At 44.2% G+C, this 16,194-nt stretch overlaps 1 protein-coding gene across 2 annotated transcripts in view; it reads left to right on the top strand.

Moving 5' to 3' along the window:
• LOC141272793 (protein-glutamine gamma-glutamyltransferase E-like) overlaps positions 1-16,194 on the top strand; it is a 117,767-nt gene that overhangs the window by 91,590 nt on the left and 9,983 nt on the right. The window contains exon 11 of one of the 2 annotated variants that reach the window (XM_073683860.1): positions 1,515-1,577. The exons of the other annotated variant lie outside the window; for it this stretch is intronic. Coding sequence (XP_073539961.1) covers positions 1,515-1,577 — 63 coding nt within the window. The remainder of the gene's footprint in view (positions 1-1,514; positions 1,578-16,194) is intronic. 2 annotated transcript variants of the gene reach the window in all.

The raw sequence follows: 16,194 nt of genomic DNA on the forward strand, positions 1-16,194 counted from the left end.
GGTGTCTCAGATTCCACTTGGCAGCAGGCAGTTTAGAGCAAGATAGAGAGAAGAATGATAACTAGTGGCCAGCACTTTGGAGGGAGTTTTGGGGCAAAAAACAACACTTTGGCTGTATTGCAATTTTGCAGTTCTGTTAGTCATTCCAGTGTCCTTCAGATGATGCTAAATGAGTGGTATAAAAGTTAAAGGAACAAAGTAGTGTGTGTTAAAAGGCTTCTCCATCATTATGTGCTAATATGGAATTGTGGATCTGGATCTAACACTACATACATCAACTTGCCTAAAATCATGTTGTACCTTGACTTTGGTCTCTTGTGTATGGCCAGTGTAGAGCAACAAAGATTGTATGCCTTGAGGACCTATAATTGTTAATTTAGCTTTTATGTTTTTATGATATCATGTTTTCAGATCTACAGTGATAAATTAGGCATAGGGTTCTCATAAACAATACACAGGAACGCTGTTCCAACTCTTCCACACACTGGAGCACTTGCTTTGCCGAAAGCAGTCCTATGTTCTCCATGAAAAAGCCACTGCCAGACTCCTCTGATAGCAGTTTATGTTGCCAAGAACAAAATTATCAGAAGTCCAAAATTGGACATGATGGATCCTTATATCATTTTACATAATTTGTCGGAAGAGCGTTGAGAGACCTCCATACACTTTAAGCTGTCAGCTGAGAGCTCCAATATTGCTGGATTTAAGCTGACATTAATCTAATGTGTGTTTCCTAGTTTTGCAAACATGCACCATTTTTGTGAAATTTGGGAAATCAATGAAGAGAGACAGAGAACATATGAACCAAAAGAAGATAAAGCAAAGGTAAAATATATGCTCTCTGATATTTCAATATCAAGTCTTAATATTTTGGTGCATTTGAAAAGTTTGCATAATTTTGAAAAATGTAGCAACTTGCTCCTCTGAACTGATTTTGATCTTGGCTTTTCCAAGCTGTATCACATGAAGCACTGTATGACTTCTAACTCATTTAAGATGCTAATTATGCAGATTTGGAAAAGTTTCCATTAGGTGGAAGAAAATAACTTTATCCCTGTTACCAGCATCAACTCAAGACATTAGCTATCAATGGGCAAAGATTTACGGCTCCGGCAAAAGAGAACATTTTTCTTGACAAAATCTTCACCATTTGTCGATGGAATCCAAGTCAAAGGTCAAAAGCAACAAAATCTCGGGGTGGACAAGTTACCCAAGCAATCTACGCCACAACACATACTAAGCAAGATTCGTCAACCGGACTCTGAGCAACTAAACTCTGCTTGCAACTGCTGCCTGTAGACATTAAGGAATCAGAAAATATAACATTTCCTGAAATTTTCACTTCCTTTGGTCAGAAGGCAGCAAAGATATTGCCTTATTAAAATATGTGCTGGGAACCTATGTTATTGTAATGTTTTTTTTGTCGTTGAAATCACATTAAAAAATAGAACACTTGGTAAAATAAGTTATTTCAGGTTAATGTGGTACCAATTAACCTCCTTATTGTGCAATAGGTAATGGGCAGGCAGTACCAGCTTGTATATCTTGTATTCCAAGCAAACGGAAAAAAAAGTTTGGTAAGTATTTTTACATTTTCTAACTTAATCAATAAATTACTTCGGAAATGAAAATTGAAAACACAAAATAGAACCAAAATAGAAGATATGGTATAAGATGTGTAGAATAAATTAACCAAATGCTATTTATTACTTCTCTACTGTGACCCACTGTTCTAATCAATCATTTTTCAAGGGGCTTTAAGGGGAAAATATGCAATACATTGTTCTACAACAGTGTTGTATCAGATGATTCTGGTGATTAGTGTCCTTCAAAGACTTCCACCATCTTCCTTCTGGCATTTCTATATGCTATCTTAGGCCACGGCCCCACTATCAGTATTTGGTCAGTATTTTTCTCAGGAGTGGGAGCCAAAACCAGGAGTGGGTGATAAATGCAGAATTGGTGACTTGTTTCTATCACCCACTCCTGGTTTTGGCTCCCACTCCTGAGAAAAAATACTGAGCGAATACTGACCAAATACTGATAGTGGGGCCGTGGCCTTAGAACAATACTTTGAAAGGTTTTCCCATTTGACTACCTAAGTAGTAGTAGTAGTATTTTCTTGTATAATTATCTTTATACAAATATTGTAACAAGTGAGAACAATAGATAAGCTTGGATAATAGACAACTAATTACGGTAAATTGAACTAACTCCCAAGGCTGTATAATGTAGATTTAGACTGAAGGCAGCAACATAATGAAAGAACACATAGGGAAACAAGGAGTAAAGAAGCACTTGAGAAACAAACCACAATATGTGTTAAAAGGAATCTGTCATGTACCCAAATGTTCCTATCCTGCAAATATAGGCTTAATCTGGAGGTTAACAGCATTCCAATGTTGTTTGGTCGCTTTACTGAAAGTGCTGCTACCAGGAGAAAATTATCTTTATTCCTCCCAGGACCTGCTGGCTTTCAGTTATCAGGGCATGCAAGGAGTGGTTACAATCACTGCTCATTACATGGTGAGTGGTGACTGTAAGCACGCCCCAGCACTTTGATTGACAGTTCGTTGGGCAGAGCAAGCTGTCAATCAAAGTGCTGGGGCGTGCTTATAGAAGCCGCTCTCTGTGTACTGAACGGTGATTGTAGCCGCTCCAACATGCTTCTATGACTAAAAGCCGGGAACTCCTGCTAGGAATAAAGTTAATTTTCTCCCAGTAGCTGTGCTTTCAGTAAGGTGATATTACAACATTGGAATGCTATTAACCTGCAGATTACTCCAAATTTACATTTTAATAACATTTAGGTACGGTACATTACAGTTTTTTTTTACATCTTAGATTCCCCAAAGTACCCCCTTGATTAACAATGTTGACAGCTTTATACCCTCTTACATTCTCTCAAGTAGCTTCATCAAGTTTGTACCAAGTTTGCACCTCTACTTGAGTTGAGTGGCTCTTGTCACATTTTGGCTTAGAAAAATTTTAGGGCTCATGTATGAAGCAGTGTACCCACACTGGCACAGAAAAATGCACCTGATGGTCACAAATACTTTCTAAAGGCCAGTGATGGCACAAACGAGCTCTTGATGAGGCATACCTATTTGTTGGAAGCCATTCCAGATGAATTAATAATTAAGCTACTGGAAAGAATTGTAAGGGTATAAAAATCAGTCATTGTAGTAAAAAATGGTGTTTATTTCGCACATGTTTCTTTGCTCCTTGTTTCCCTATACGTTAGTTCATAGTTTTGCTGCCTTCAGTCTGAATCTAAAATGTGCACATTCCAATAAAAATCATTGCATGAACAGGCATGTCCAAACATTTGACTGGTTCTGGTTGTGCAAGTCAGAAATGTTAAAACGTTAAAGTGACTGAGTAGGAAACAGAGCGGAAACTTACAATACCCAAATGTATGGACACTCCTTGTATGCCAGTGTGTCATACAAATGGGGGTGTTAAGCAGGTGACTCTAACTAGACAGGGGTTCATGTCATGAGACAATCACTTTTATTGTGCTCCACATAGAGGACCATTGATTATAAAGACAAACGCCCATACATTTAGACCATAGTACTGCAAAGTGAATGCGGTACTGTGTATACTGTACATAAATGTGCACGAAAATTGCTATATGTTCCACAAAATGACCTTTTGACCTAGATATAGAAAATAATAATAATAATTTTATTTATATAAAACCAAAAAATTCTGCAGCACTTCAGAATTAAGCAGGAACATGTACAGACAATAAAGAAAGTACAAAGTAGCACATTGTTTAACAGTTATATGAGGACTCGGAGTGAAGGCCCTGCTCGCAAGCTTACAATCTATAGAAAGATAGGGGGGGACACAATCATTATAATAAGTAGGGCATTTCAAAAAAGCTTCATGAACTGGTCATCAGCCAGTATCTGTCTAAGTACAGTTACTGTGTGCTATAGGGTGCATGAAGGGTGTGGAGACAGATGAGTAGGAAGGGCCAGAGTCTGATGAAAATTTAGAAAGAGGAAGCAGTGAAAAGTTAAATTAGTAAAGTGAGGTAATAGACTTGTCTAAAGAGATGTGATTTTAAATCACGCTTAAAAATGTGGGAACTAGATATTAGTCTGATTGTCTGGGGTAGTGCATTCCAAAAAAGTGGAGCAGCATGAGAGAAGTCTTGGAGACGGAGGTGCGAAGCTCGGATTATGGAGAATGTTAATCTTAGATCTGTTGCAGAACGGAGATCATGGGTAGGGCGGTAGACAGAATTTAGGGAGGAGATATTGGGGGGTGCAGAACTGTGGAGAGCTTTGTGGCTGAGAGAGATAAATTTGTAGTGTATTTTGGAGCGAATGGGTAATCAATGCAGTGACTGACACAAGGTAGAGACATTGATGTAGCAGCTGGACAGACATACGACTTTGGGTGTCACATTCAGGATGGATTTGAGAGGAGAAACTTTGGTTAGGGGGGACTGATCAGTGTACTAACACAGACAAGAATGAAAAAGATTGACAGTAAAAGTTTTTGCAGTTTCAAAGGTAAGAAAAGGTTGGATTCTGGAGATGTTATTAAGATGCAGGTTACATGAGCGAGTGAGCGATTGGCTATAGGGAATAAAGGAAAGGTTAGTGTCGAATATGACCCCAAGACAGCGAGTGTGCTGCTTGGAAGTTGTGGCTGAACCATCCAAGGCAATTGTAATATATGGTATTGATAGGTTAGTAAAGGGAGTGTTAAAGGACGGGATTTCCCTCCAAAAATATCAGTAATTAATGGGGGAACTCTCCTACACCTCTATTCAGGTCCGATATTAACTATTAACATCAAACTTGATTATTAATAATTAATATCCACTAACGTTATCTGTGCCTTATACTATACACCAACTGAGACAAAACCGTGTGCTAATAAAAGGTATTTATTACACAAAAGTCTACAGTTAATATACTATTTATCCCACTAACACAGTACACAATAATAATAACAATATACAATTCCCAATTACCTATTTTCCACCCATGTTTCCTAATCACTCATGCGGCCCACCCAACTATACTAACTTTCCCTATATACAGTATACAGATACAAGGATTAGTGTTGAGCCACCCCCGTAGTGTTCGAGTTCGGTTCGGTTCGTCGAACACCCGTGTGTTCGCCGAACTGTTCGTCGAACTGTTCGTCGAACACCTTCGAACACCGTTAAAACCAATGGCAGGCAAACAAAAACACATAGAAACACATAGAAAACACCTTCAAAGGTGTCCAAAAGCTGACAAACTGCTCAGAAGACATAACTAACACATGGAAAAGTGACAAGTACATATAGTCATGCGAAAATAAAAGAGGTGGAGGAGTAAAAGGAGGGGGAGACACAGATATAGGCATGTCATGCCCTTCTAAAATCCAAAAAGTGAGAAGCCGACACGGCCAGTCCGCTCCTGCCCGTGCCACCTCCGTGTCGCCGGGTTTGTGCCAGAGCCGCGGTGAACCCTGACGGCCAGCCCCCCTCTCCCAATACTGGTGCCTGTCCGCTGGTGGGTCGAGCGAGCCCCCCTGTGGTGGAGGCAGCTCTAAGCTTTTTAATTTAAATTGTCTCTCTAATTTGAATGAATACACTTTAAATCCATTTACAAGGATCTATTGGAGGGCAAGTCTCATGCCAGCAGCCACGGTAATTCCAGCTCCAGTAGCGTCCACTAAAGCTGCTGCAGTTAAAAAGCTTTTATAAGGATCGAGCTCGGCTGTCCACCGCAAGGCATCCTACTGCCAGTCCCAGCCCCTATGCCTTGGGGTGCCTCCTGATGCTCTTCACTAAGTATCCCATGGTCCCGAAGCATTTCCTTAGAAAAAATTAAGTGTCTAAACTACAGGTGGTGCAGCTTGCTTAACAGCCGGGATAATCCGCTCACTAGCAGACACTGCTACTAGGCACAAAGTATTTCCTGGGCTAGATGCAGTTAAAAATTTGTAATTAGATACTCTCGTTGGATGCTGAGAAAGCATTCCATAGAGTCTCCTGGCACGCCATATATGATTCTCTTAAAAAGCTTGGGGTAGGGGTCTAGGGGACCCTTTTATAGCCAAAATCACGGCCCTGTATCGCAATACGTCACCTAGGCTGAAGATAAATGGAACTGTAGCACCCTGAGGGCTCGGTTGCTACAGACGTATTGCACCTCACCCAGAGGTGTGATATCTCACTCTCAGGTAAGGATGGAGTGTGGATCAGGACCCGACACCTGCATGCATTACACCACATTGCCGTGGGGCAGGGCGACCAATATGCCCCTGAGATGGGCACGACAGTCCCTGTCCCTGGCTGGAGTGGGGGGAGGGAACACTGAGGAAGGGGAACCCTGTAGTGCAGGAGCAGGGAGGAAGCAGTTCCTGGGTGCATTGAGAAGGGAGTATAAAAGGTGGGCACCATCTTAGTTCAGTGCAGAGAAGTCTGAGCAGAAGTGGCAGGGAGCAGGGGCTCTGCATGAGCTCTGCTCCGGAGGCGGGCCTAGTAACAGAGGCCCAGGCCTGGAAGAGGGAGAAGGAAGGAAGAGGAGCGGAGAAGGCTCCAGGAACGAGGAATAAAGGGATCACAGGGGTGCGGACGGGCGAGTCGCCACCGCACGCCCGAATCCACCTGCGTGGAGGGGTCAGGCCAAAGGGGGAGACCGGTCCCCGAACTAGTGGAGGCAGGAAACGACCCTCAGCTAGAAACCGGAGGCTCTGACATTTTATGTGGCGCAGCCCCTCGCTACACCCGCTAGGAAGGCACCATATAGGGTCAGGGAAACTGGCGCCAAGTTTACCAAGAGGAGGCCCGAGGCAGCCGGACAGAAGTGTTGGTAAGAAAGGCCAGACAAAGGACACACAAAGGGGGTCCTGTGAAGTGCTCCAAAGTTATCTGGGAGTTGTCTGAGCCCCTCACCTGGTGAGCACAGTACGACGTGGGCAGCCGTTACCTGCAGACGTGGTCTGGATAATAAGAACTGTGAGTAAAGGCCCTGAACTGCATCACTGACTCCGTGTCGTTACTGCTGCTGCCCTGCACCATCACCCCCATCCTCCGCATACACTGCCCTGAGGCTATACTCCTCCCGTGGGGAGTTATGCTACGCTCTGCTGCACCCACAACACCAGCCTCAGTGGTCTGCCCTGTAGCGGCGGTTCACTCTGACCGCAATCCACGCGTGGCGTAGTCGGACATTTAAACATGAAAACCACATAAATAGTTCCGCCACTGGTTTGACCGCCCTGAGCCACGGAACTGGGTCGCCGCCACGAAGACTACAACCACCAGCATCCACCAAAAAGGGTCCGGCTCCGGGTGTCCCAAGGCCCAGGGGGTGCGTCAGAACATTTTCATCACCTTTCACAATCACCAATGGGACAAGGCAGTGATGTCCTCTGTCCCCTCTCTTATACATCCTAGTGACGGAGCACCTGCTCTCATCAATTCGCCATAACCCCAATATTAGGTGGTTTGAGGTGGGAGGCACCGAGTACAAGTGCTCTCTATTTGCTGATGATGTCCTAGTATATATCACTCAATCACATATATCCATCCATGCTGTTATGGCTGAAATAGATCACTTTGTTACATGGTAAAATTTTAAAATCAATGCAGCGAAGTCTGAGGCCCTCGATGTCTCCCTCCCCAAATCCATATAGGATTCCATCCAGTCCAACTTTCCCTTTGCCTGGCCCTCACAGGGTATCAAATACTTAGGAATTCCTATTCATAGAGACCTCTCCCATCTATGTTATCTTAATTTTGGGCCCTTTATTGAACAACTCCATACAGACCACGGTTGGCAAGTTAGAACTGTAAGATTCACTACGTGAACCACTGGTGTTTTGTGGAAAAGCACATGTACACTGCGTTCCAAATTATTATACAAAAAGTGTTTAGGAGTGATAAGGGAAGAATTTGTTTGTTTGTCAGTTAAACTCATTGATGGTGATGTGTGTCAGGGCTCTTTATATCACTGTAAGCAATTGCAGACACCTGTGCTAATTAGTTTGGCAGGTGTGTCCAATGAAAGGCAAGACTACTTAAGAAGGCTCTCTCACATTATTAAGCAGCCTACATTTTCTGCCAAAATGGGAAAGAAAAAGGATGTGTCGGCTGCTGAGAAGCAACAAATTGTGGAGTGTTTAGGTCAAGGCATGACTACAATCAACATTGTGCGATGATCAGGATGAAGTGTCTTGGCAATCAAGAAGTATGTAGCTGATTCACAGTACACACGTGTGCGTGCTGATAAGGGCAAATTGAGGACTCTTTCCTACAGGCAATTACGTCAGGTTGAAAGAGCAGCGGCAAAAAAGCCTTGTCATAGCAGCAGACAAGTTTTTGAAGCTGCTTGTGCCTCCAACGTCCCCCGAACAACAAGATGCAGGGTCCTTCAGAGGTTTGCAGCTGTGCATGCGCCATCCTGTCGACCTCCTCTATCCACTTCACACAAGCAGAAACGGCTCCAGTGGGCCAAACATTACATGAAGACTGATTTCAAAACTGTTTTGTTCATGGATGAGTGCCGTGCAGCGCTCGATGGTCCAGATGGATGGAGTGGAGGATCGCTGGTTGATGGACACCCCACGCAAACACGGCTACAGCGCCAACAAGGAGGAGGTGGAGTAATGTTTTGGGCTGGAATCATGGGGAGAGAGATTGTCGGCCCCTTTAGGATCCCTGAAGGCGCTAAAGATGAACTCCATAATGTATGTGGATTTTCTCAAACAGCACTTCCTGCCATGGTTCAAGAAGAAGAACCGTGTATTTCACAGCAAGATCATTTTTCTGCATGATAATGCACCATCTCATGCTGCACATAAAACATCTGCATCTCTGGCTGATATGGGCATAAAAGGGGACAAACTTATGGTGTGACCCCCATGCTCCCCTGACCTCTACCCCATTCAGAACCTTTGGAGCATCATTAAAAGGAGTGTCTATGATGGCGGGAGGCAGTTCACATCTAAGCAACAGCTCTGGGACGGTATTCTGTCCTCATGCAAAACAATTGAAGCAGAAACCATCCAAAACCTGACAAATTCAATGGACGAGAGAGTTCAGAAGCTCCTTTCGAACAAGGGGTCCTATGTGAAAATGTAACATCACCTAGAATAAAGTTTTGAGTTGAAAACTGTTTGATTTCAGTTTCTAACAACCTGCTAATGCTTATAATTTCAAAAATGACCATTTTTTTGGTCTTTATTAAAATGAAAAGGTTGATCGAAAAGTTTGGGGGATCTAAGAGTGTGGCAACCCAGTAGTCATGATTACTTCGAATTCTGACAATATGAGGGTCATGCTGCAGGTAGTGCAGCAAGAAGGCACTTATGTGCCTTGCGCATCTCGGAGCCCCAAAATTATTTTCCGGGCTAGATGCAGCTAAAAATTATTTTTAATTTTAAATCTGGTGAAGCTTTAGTATAGATGGCCTAATAGGATCAGTGCTGCACACTGCTACAAAGCCCAAATTATTTTCCAGTCAAGATACAGATAAACATGATTAGTAATTTGAAAGCTTAAAACGGTTGGTAGGGTGATTTTAACCAATCATCAAGCTTTTACTCTCCCCAGGATGACACAGGGGTAGAAAAGTCGTTTCGGATCCATGATTTGTTCATCTTTATGAACGTGAGTCTGTCTACATTATCAGTGGAGAGCCGCGTGCGCTTATCTGTCAGCACACCACCAGCAGCGCTGAACACACGTTCAGACAGAACGCTGGCTGCGGGGCATGACAAGATCTCCAAGGCGTAAGTGGCTAGCTCCGGCCATTTATCCAGATTGGAAGCCCAAAAAGAGCAAGGGTCCAGTGACACAGTCGTGGCTTCAATGTTTACTTGGAGATACTCCTGTACCATCGTCTCTAGGCGTTGACTATGTGTCAGACTTCTTGTCTCCTGTGGCCTTGCAAAGGATGGGCTAAAAAAGTGGTGAAATGATTCCGCAAAATTGATGTTACCAGCAGATACTGTGGTTCTGTTACGGTTTGAGTGCTGAACACTTGACGGTCCCACGGTTGGCAAGTTGGAACTGTGAGATTCACTACGTGCACCACTGGTATTTTGTGGAAAAGCACATGTAAGATTCTGCAACAGTCTCTGCTGATACTCCTGCATGCGTGCATCCCTTTCTATGGCAGGAATAATTTCTGCAAATTTACTTTTGTACCGGGGATCTAACAGTGTGGCAACCCAGTAGTCAGGATTATTTCTAATTCTCACAATTCGAGGGTCATGTTGCAGGTAGTGCAGCAAGAAGGCACTCATGTGTGTTGCGCATCCAGGAGCACCAAGTCCCTGTTGTGTTGGTGGCGAGGTAACAATCATGCTTCCTTCCTCTGTCCTCTCCCCCCAACCTCGCACAACAGAAATGTGATCAAGGTCTCCCTCATCTGATGAGTCTTCCATCAGTTCGTCCTCCACTTCTTCCTGGGCTCCTGCACCTTCCTCACTAGTTTGGCTGCTACCATGCGCCCTGGTAAAACCATCTCCCCCACCCTCACATGCCTGCCGCCTTGGTGCTGCCGACCGTCTGGACCTTGCAGATGTTAGCCCTTCCGCATACAACTCCTCCTCCTCTACTTCCTCCACCTCCTCTTGTGCCACCACCTGACTCCGAATTCTGTTTAACATGTGCTCCAGCATGTAAATCACCGGAATAGTCATGCTGATAATGGCATCGTCAGCACTAAACATCTTCGTCGCCATTTCAAAACTGTGCAGAAGGGTGCATAGGTCCCTGATCTGAGACCACTCCTCCAGCGTGATTTGCCCCACCTCTGAATCTCGTTGGCCCAGGCTATACGTCAGAACGTATTGCACCAGGGCTTGTCGGTGCTGCCACAGTCGCTGCAACATGTGCAGAGTTGAATTCCACCGGGTAGGCACATCGCATTTTAGCCGGTGAAGTGGCAGGCCCAACGACTTCTGTAGAGATGTAAGTCGCTGAGCTGCGGGATGCGAACGGCGGAAGTGAGCACACAGCGACCGTGCCCTCTGCAGAAGGCCATCTAGTCTGGGATAGTGGGCTAAAAATTGCTGGACAACCAGGTTCAACACGTGAGCCATACAAGGCACGTGTGTGACATTGCCCCGGCGAAGGGCCGCACCCAGGTTTGCAGCATTGTCGCACACGGCCTTCCCTGGTTTCAGGTCCAGTGGAGACAACCATTCATGAAATTGGTTCTCCAGAGCTGACCACAACTCCTCAGCTGTGTGACTCACATTTCCCAGACATTTCAATGTAAAAACCGCCTGATGACGTTGAGCCCTACTGCCAGCATAGTAAGGAGGTGTGCAGGATCCCTTCTGCGCAGTTAGAAAGCTTGTGGCATGACCAGACAGGCTTTGGGTGCAGGTGGAAGACCGAGAGGAGGTTGAGGAGGCAGAAGCAGTGGAGGAACTTTGACATAAAGAGGATTGACGCACAACTCGTGGGGACGGCAAGACTTGGACAGCAGCCCCTTGTCCTGCTGTCACCATAGTTACCCAGTGCCCAGTCAGCGACATGTAACGCCCCTGTCCATGCCTACTCGTCCAAGTGTCTGTGGTGAAATGCACCCTGTCACACACAGAGTTTCTCAAAGAAGCGGTGATGTTGTGTGCGACATGCTGGTGGAGCGCAGGCACACCTTTTTTTGAGAAGTAGTGCCGACTGGGCATCTGGTACTGGGGCACTGCGACAGACATAAGGTCTCGAAAATCCTCTGTGTCCACCAGGCGGAAAGGCAGCATTTCTGTAGCCAAGAGCTTGCAGATGGTGAAATTCAACCTCTTAGCTTTCTCATGGCTAGGAGGAAATGGTCTTTTACTTGTCCACATCTGAGGGACCGAGGGCTGGCTATTGTGCTTAGACGGGGTTGATAAGGGTGTCCCCGGCAAACTGCCGGTCTGTGAGGAAGATGCAGGCGGACATGTTAGGTTGCCTTGATCCAAAGGTGGTGCTATCGATGTCGGACAGCGCTCAACACCAGCTGGTGTTACCACCTCCAAAGAAAATGATGACCTGCCAATCACGCTGGCTGTTGCGGGTAAAGAGGTGGCAGGTCTGCGCCCCAAAACAGGTGTGACTGCTGTCCCTCCAGTCACAGAGGATGAAGAGGCCGCGGATGCACAAGATATGGCAGACGGTGATTGGCCCGGCCGGCTAGGCCGCATTGTAGCACACTGAGCTTCCCACTGCAACTTATGCTTCATGTCCATGTGCCGGTTCATGCATGAAGTACTCAAACTATGTATTTTTTGGCCTCTACTTAGCTTTTGCTGACAAATGTTACAGATAACACGAGTTGGGTCATCTTTATCGATCTGAAAAAATGCCCAGGCTATGCAAGGCTTAGCACCCATGCGACCTGAAGAGCCACCACGACTTGTGGTGAGAGGCAGAGTTGTGTTTGAGGATGCAGTTGTTGACGTGCTTCCAGTACTACGTCTCTGTCCAGGAAGGCGCAACCTGACCTCGTCGTCACTAGCATCTTCCTCCACCTCCTCTGCTGACCTCATCTCTTGGCTGACTGTGGGTTGACAGTAAGTGGGATCTCCGACCTCATCATCATCACCCTGTGCGTTATCACACCCGTCGTCCTCAGAGCCAACCTGTTCCTGCCCTGACAAAAAACTAAAGTTGTCGCTCCAATCAGGTATTTGAGTCTTATCATCGTCTTCCTCATTGTCTCCACCAACAGGAGTTACAGTTTGGGAATGAGGGTCTACATTATGGTCAGAACCTTCTGCGTCTGGTCCTGGATCCGACTCATAAAGATTCTGGGCATCAGTGCAGATCATTTCCTCGTCTGGATTCACAGAAGCGCTGGAGTCGACCTCTGATTCCCAGGCTATAGTATGAGTAAACAGCTCTGCAGACTCAACCATCTGTTCTACCTCATACTCAGACGGGCAGCTGGAGATTTGGGAGCTGTGAGGAAGCAAGTGCGATTTGGGTGACACCTTTGAGGACTGGAGTATTTGTGATGTTGAAGTTGATGTGGAGGAGAGCCCACTTAAAGGAGCACTTGATATCCGTTGAAGCACCTGCTGTTTTTGTGCCTCATCTGGAATTTGTAGCGATTGGCGTGGCCGTAAGAAAGGGATCTTATCACATTGTCCGCTAAAAGAAGTAGCCATTTTAGTTTGGCTGGAAGATGGTCTTTCTTCTGCAGATGTTACTGTTGCTTTAACACCTACCCCACGGACACAACCTTTTTTCCCCTTCCCAACACGCCTATTCCCCTTTCCACCAGCAGCAGGCCTTTTTCCACTCATTTTGGTGGTTAACTAATTCACAACTCTGGAGTTGTTTGCACAAAAAAACAATGGATGGTAACCGAGCAGAGCTGAGTGGCCAAACTGTGGTATTAGGCCAAAACTATTGGCTGGGTTAGATGCAGAAAAAAATTATTTTGAATTTGCAACCTGATGGAGGTCAGTATAGATGGACTAATACAAATAGTCCCACACACTGCTAGAAGCCCAAATATTTTTTTAGAGGTACTGTAGATGCAGATAAAAATTATTTTTAATTTGCAACCTGATGGAGGTCAGTATAGATGGACTAATAGACCAAGTCCCACACACTGCTAGAAGCCCAAATATTTTTTCAGAGCTATATGCAGAAAAAAATTATTTTTAATTTGCAACCTGATGGAGGTCAGTATAGATGGACTAATAGACCAAGTCCCACACACCGCTAGAAGCCCAACTATTTTTTCAGAGCTAGATGCAGAAAAAAATTATATTCAATTTGCAACCTGCTGGAGGTCAGTATAGAAGGACTAATAGAACAAGTCCCACACACTGCTAGAAGCCCAAATATTTTTTCAGAGCTAAATGAAGAAAAAAATTATTTTTAATTTGCAACCTGATGGAGGTCAGTATAGATGGACTAATAGACCAAGTCCCACACACTGCTAGAAGCCCAAATATTTTTTCAGAGCTAGATGCAGAAAAAAATTATTTTTAATTTGCAACCTGATGGAGGTCAGTATAGATGGACTAATAGACCAAGTCCCACACACCGCTAGAAGCCCAAACATTTTTTCAGAGCTAGATGCAGAAAAAAATTATTTTTAATTTGCAACCTGATGGAGGTCAGTATAGATGGACTAATAGACCAAGTCCCACACACTGCTAGAAGCCCAAATATTTTTTCAGAGCTAGATGCAGAAAAAAATTATTTTTAATTTGCAACCTGATGGAGGTCAGTATAGATGGACTAATAGACCAAGTCCCACACACCGCTAGAAGCCCAAATATTTTTTCAGAGCTAGATGCAGAAAAAAATTATTTTTAATTTGCAACCTGATGGAGGTCAGTATAGATGGACTAATAGACCAAGTCCCACACACTGCTAGAAGCCCAAATATTTTTTCAGAGCTAGATGCAGAAAAAAATTATTTTTAATTTGCAACCTGATGGAGGTCAGTATAGATGGACTAATAGACCAAGTCCCACACACCGCTAGAAGCCCAACTATTTTTTCAGAGCTAGATGCAGAAAAAAATTATATTCAATTTGCAACCTGCTGGAGGTCAGTATAGAAGGACTAATAGAACAAGTCCCACACACTGCTAGAAGCCCAAATATTTTTTCAGAGCTAAATGAAGAAAAAAATTATTTTTAATTTGCAACCTGATGAAGGTCAGTATAGATGGACTAATAGACCAAGTCCCACACACTGCTAGAAGCCCAAATATTTTTTCAGAGCTAGATGCAGAAAAAAATTATTTTTAATTTGCAACCTGATGGACGTCAGTATAGATGGACTAATAGACCAAGTCCCACACACTGCTAGAAGCCCAAATATTTTTTCAGAGCTAGATGCAGAAAAAAATTATTTTTAATTTGCAACCTGATGGAGGTCAGTATAGATGGACTAATAGACCAAGTCCCACACACTGCTAGAAGCCCAAATATTTTTTCAGAGCTAGATGCAGAAAAAAATTATTTTTAATTTGCAACCTGATGGAGGTCAGTATAGATGGACTAATAGACCAAGTCCCACACACCGCTAGAAGCCCAACTATTTTTTCAGAGCTAGATGCAGAAAAAAATTATATTCAATTTGCAACCTGCTGGAGGTCAGTATAGAAGGACTAATAGAACAAGTCCCACACACTGCTAGAAGCCCAAATATTTTTTCAGAGCTAAATGAAGAAAAAAAATATTTTTAATTTGCAACCTGATGGAGGTCAGTATAGATGGACTAATAGACCAAGTCCCACACACTGCTAGAAGCCCAAATATTTTTTCAGAGCTAGATGCAGAAAAAAATTATATTCAGTTTGCAACCTGATGGAGGTCAGTATAGATGGACTAATAGAATGATGCTATGCCCAAAAGATTTTACTTCACTAGGTGCAGTAAAAAAATTGGTATTCTATACACAGGTGTTATATCTTGCAACACAGATAGGCTACTCCACTGACTAACACACTCTGCAATAGGCCAAAAAGGATTAGCTTTGCTAGATTCAGCCAAATGCTGTGAAAAAAACTTGCACAGCACTGGCACAGACCTGCCTGGCAAAAACTGATAGGAACTCATGTAACCTAGTCCTGAAAAGGACTCCAATTACAATTAGTCTTTACTCCCACAACCTATCTATTTAAGAGCACAGACCTCCCTGATAAAAGTCGTAGGAAATGCTGTAACCTAGTCCTTAAAAGGACTGCAATCACAACTATTCCCTACTACCAAGCTATCTGTAGATTTGTGCGAAAATTGGCTTGAAATTAACAAGGTATAGCGCACACAGCAACAGCGGTGCCGTCTAACACGCAGCTGCAGCAGTGAGAAAATGGTGGCGACGGGGAAAATGGCTTGGTCTTATAGGGCAAGGACATGTGACATACACTGCCAATGACACATGCCCTTGCTTGTGTGAAAAAAAGCACTTCGCTCCGTGTGTGCGCTGCTGATAGGCTGACAGATTGCAGCTCCCCACTGCAAATGCGGGAAAGAGAAAAAAAAATGGAGATCTTCATTGTTCCTGCAGAGATCCATCCCCTGCCCCTCCCCCCACCCCGCTGTACACTCAAACTGCGTATTAACATTAATTTTCATCATTGCTGAGAAAAAATCCAGTTATGATTTTGGTGCACGAACAGTTATCGAACATAACCTCGAACAGCCGAATTTTTCTCAAATTGTTCGTGTTCGCCGAACGGCTCGAACACCGCCCAAAACAGCTCGAAT

Source organism: Phyllobates terribilis, unplaced genomic scaffold (assembly GCF_046119375.1).
Source record: "Phyllobates terribilis strain yellow unplaced genomic scaffold, ASM4611937v1 Scaffold_5__5_contigs__length_657084704, whole genome shotgun sequence".
Lineage (NCBI taxonomy): Eukaryota > Metazoa > Chordata > Amphibia > Anura > Dendrobatidae > Phyllobates > Phyllobates terribilis.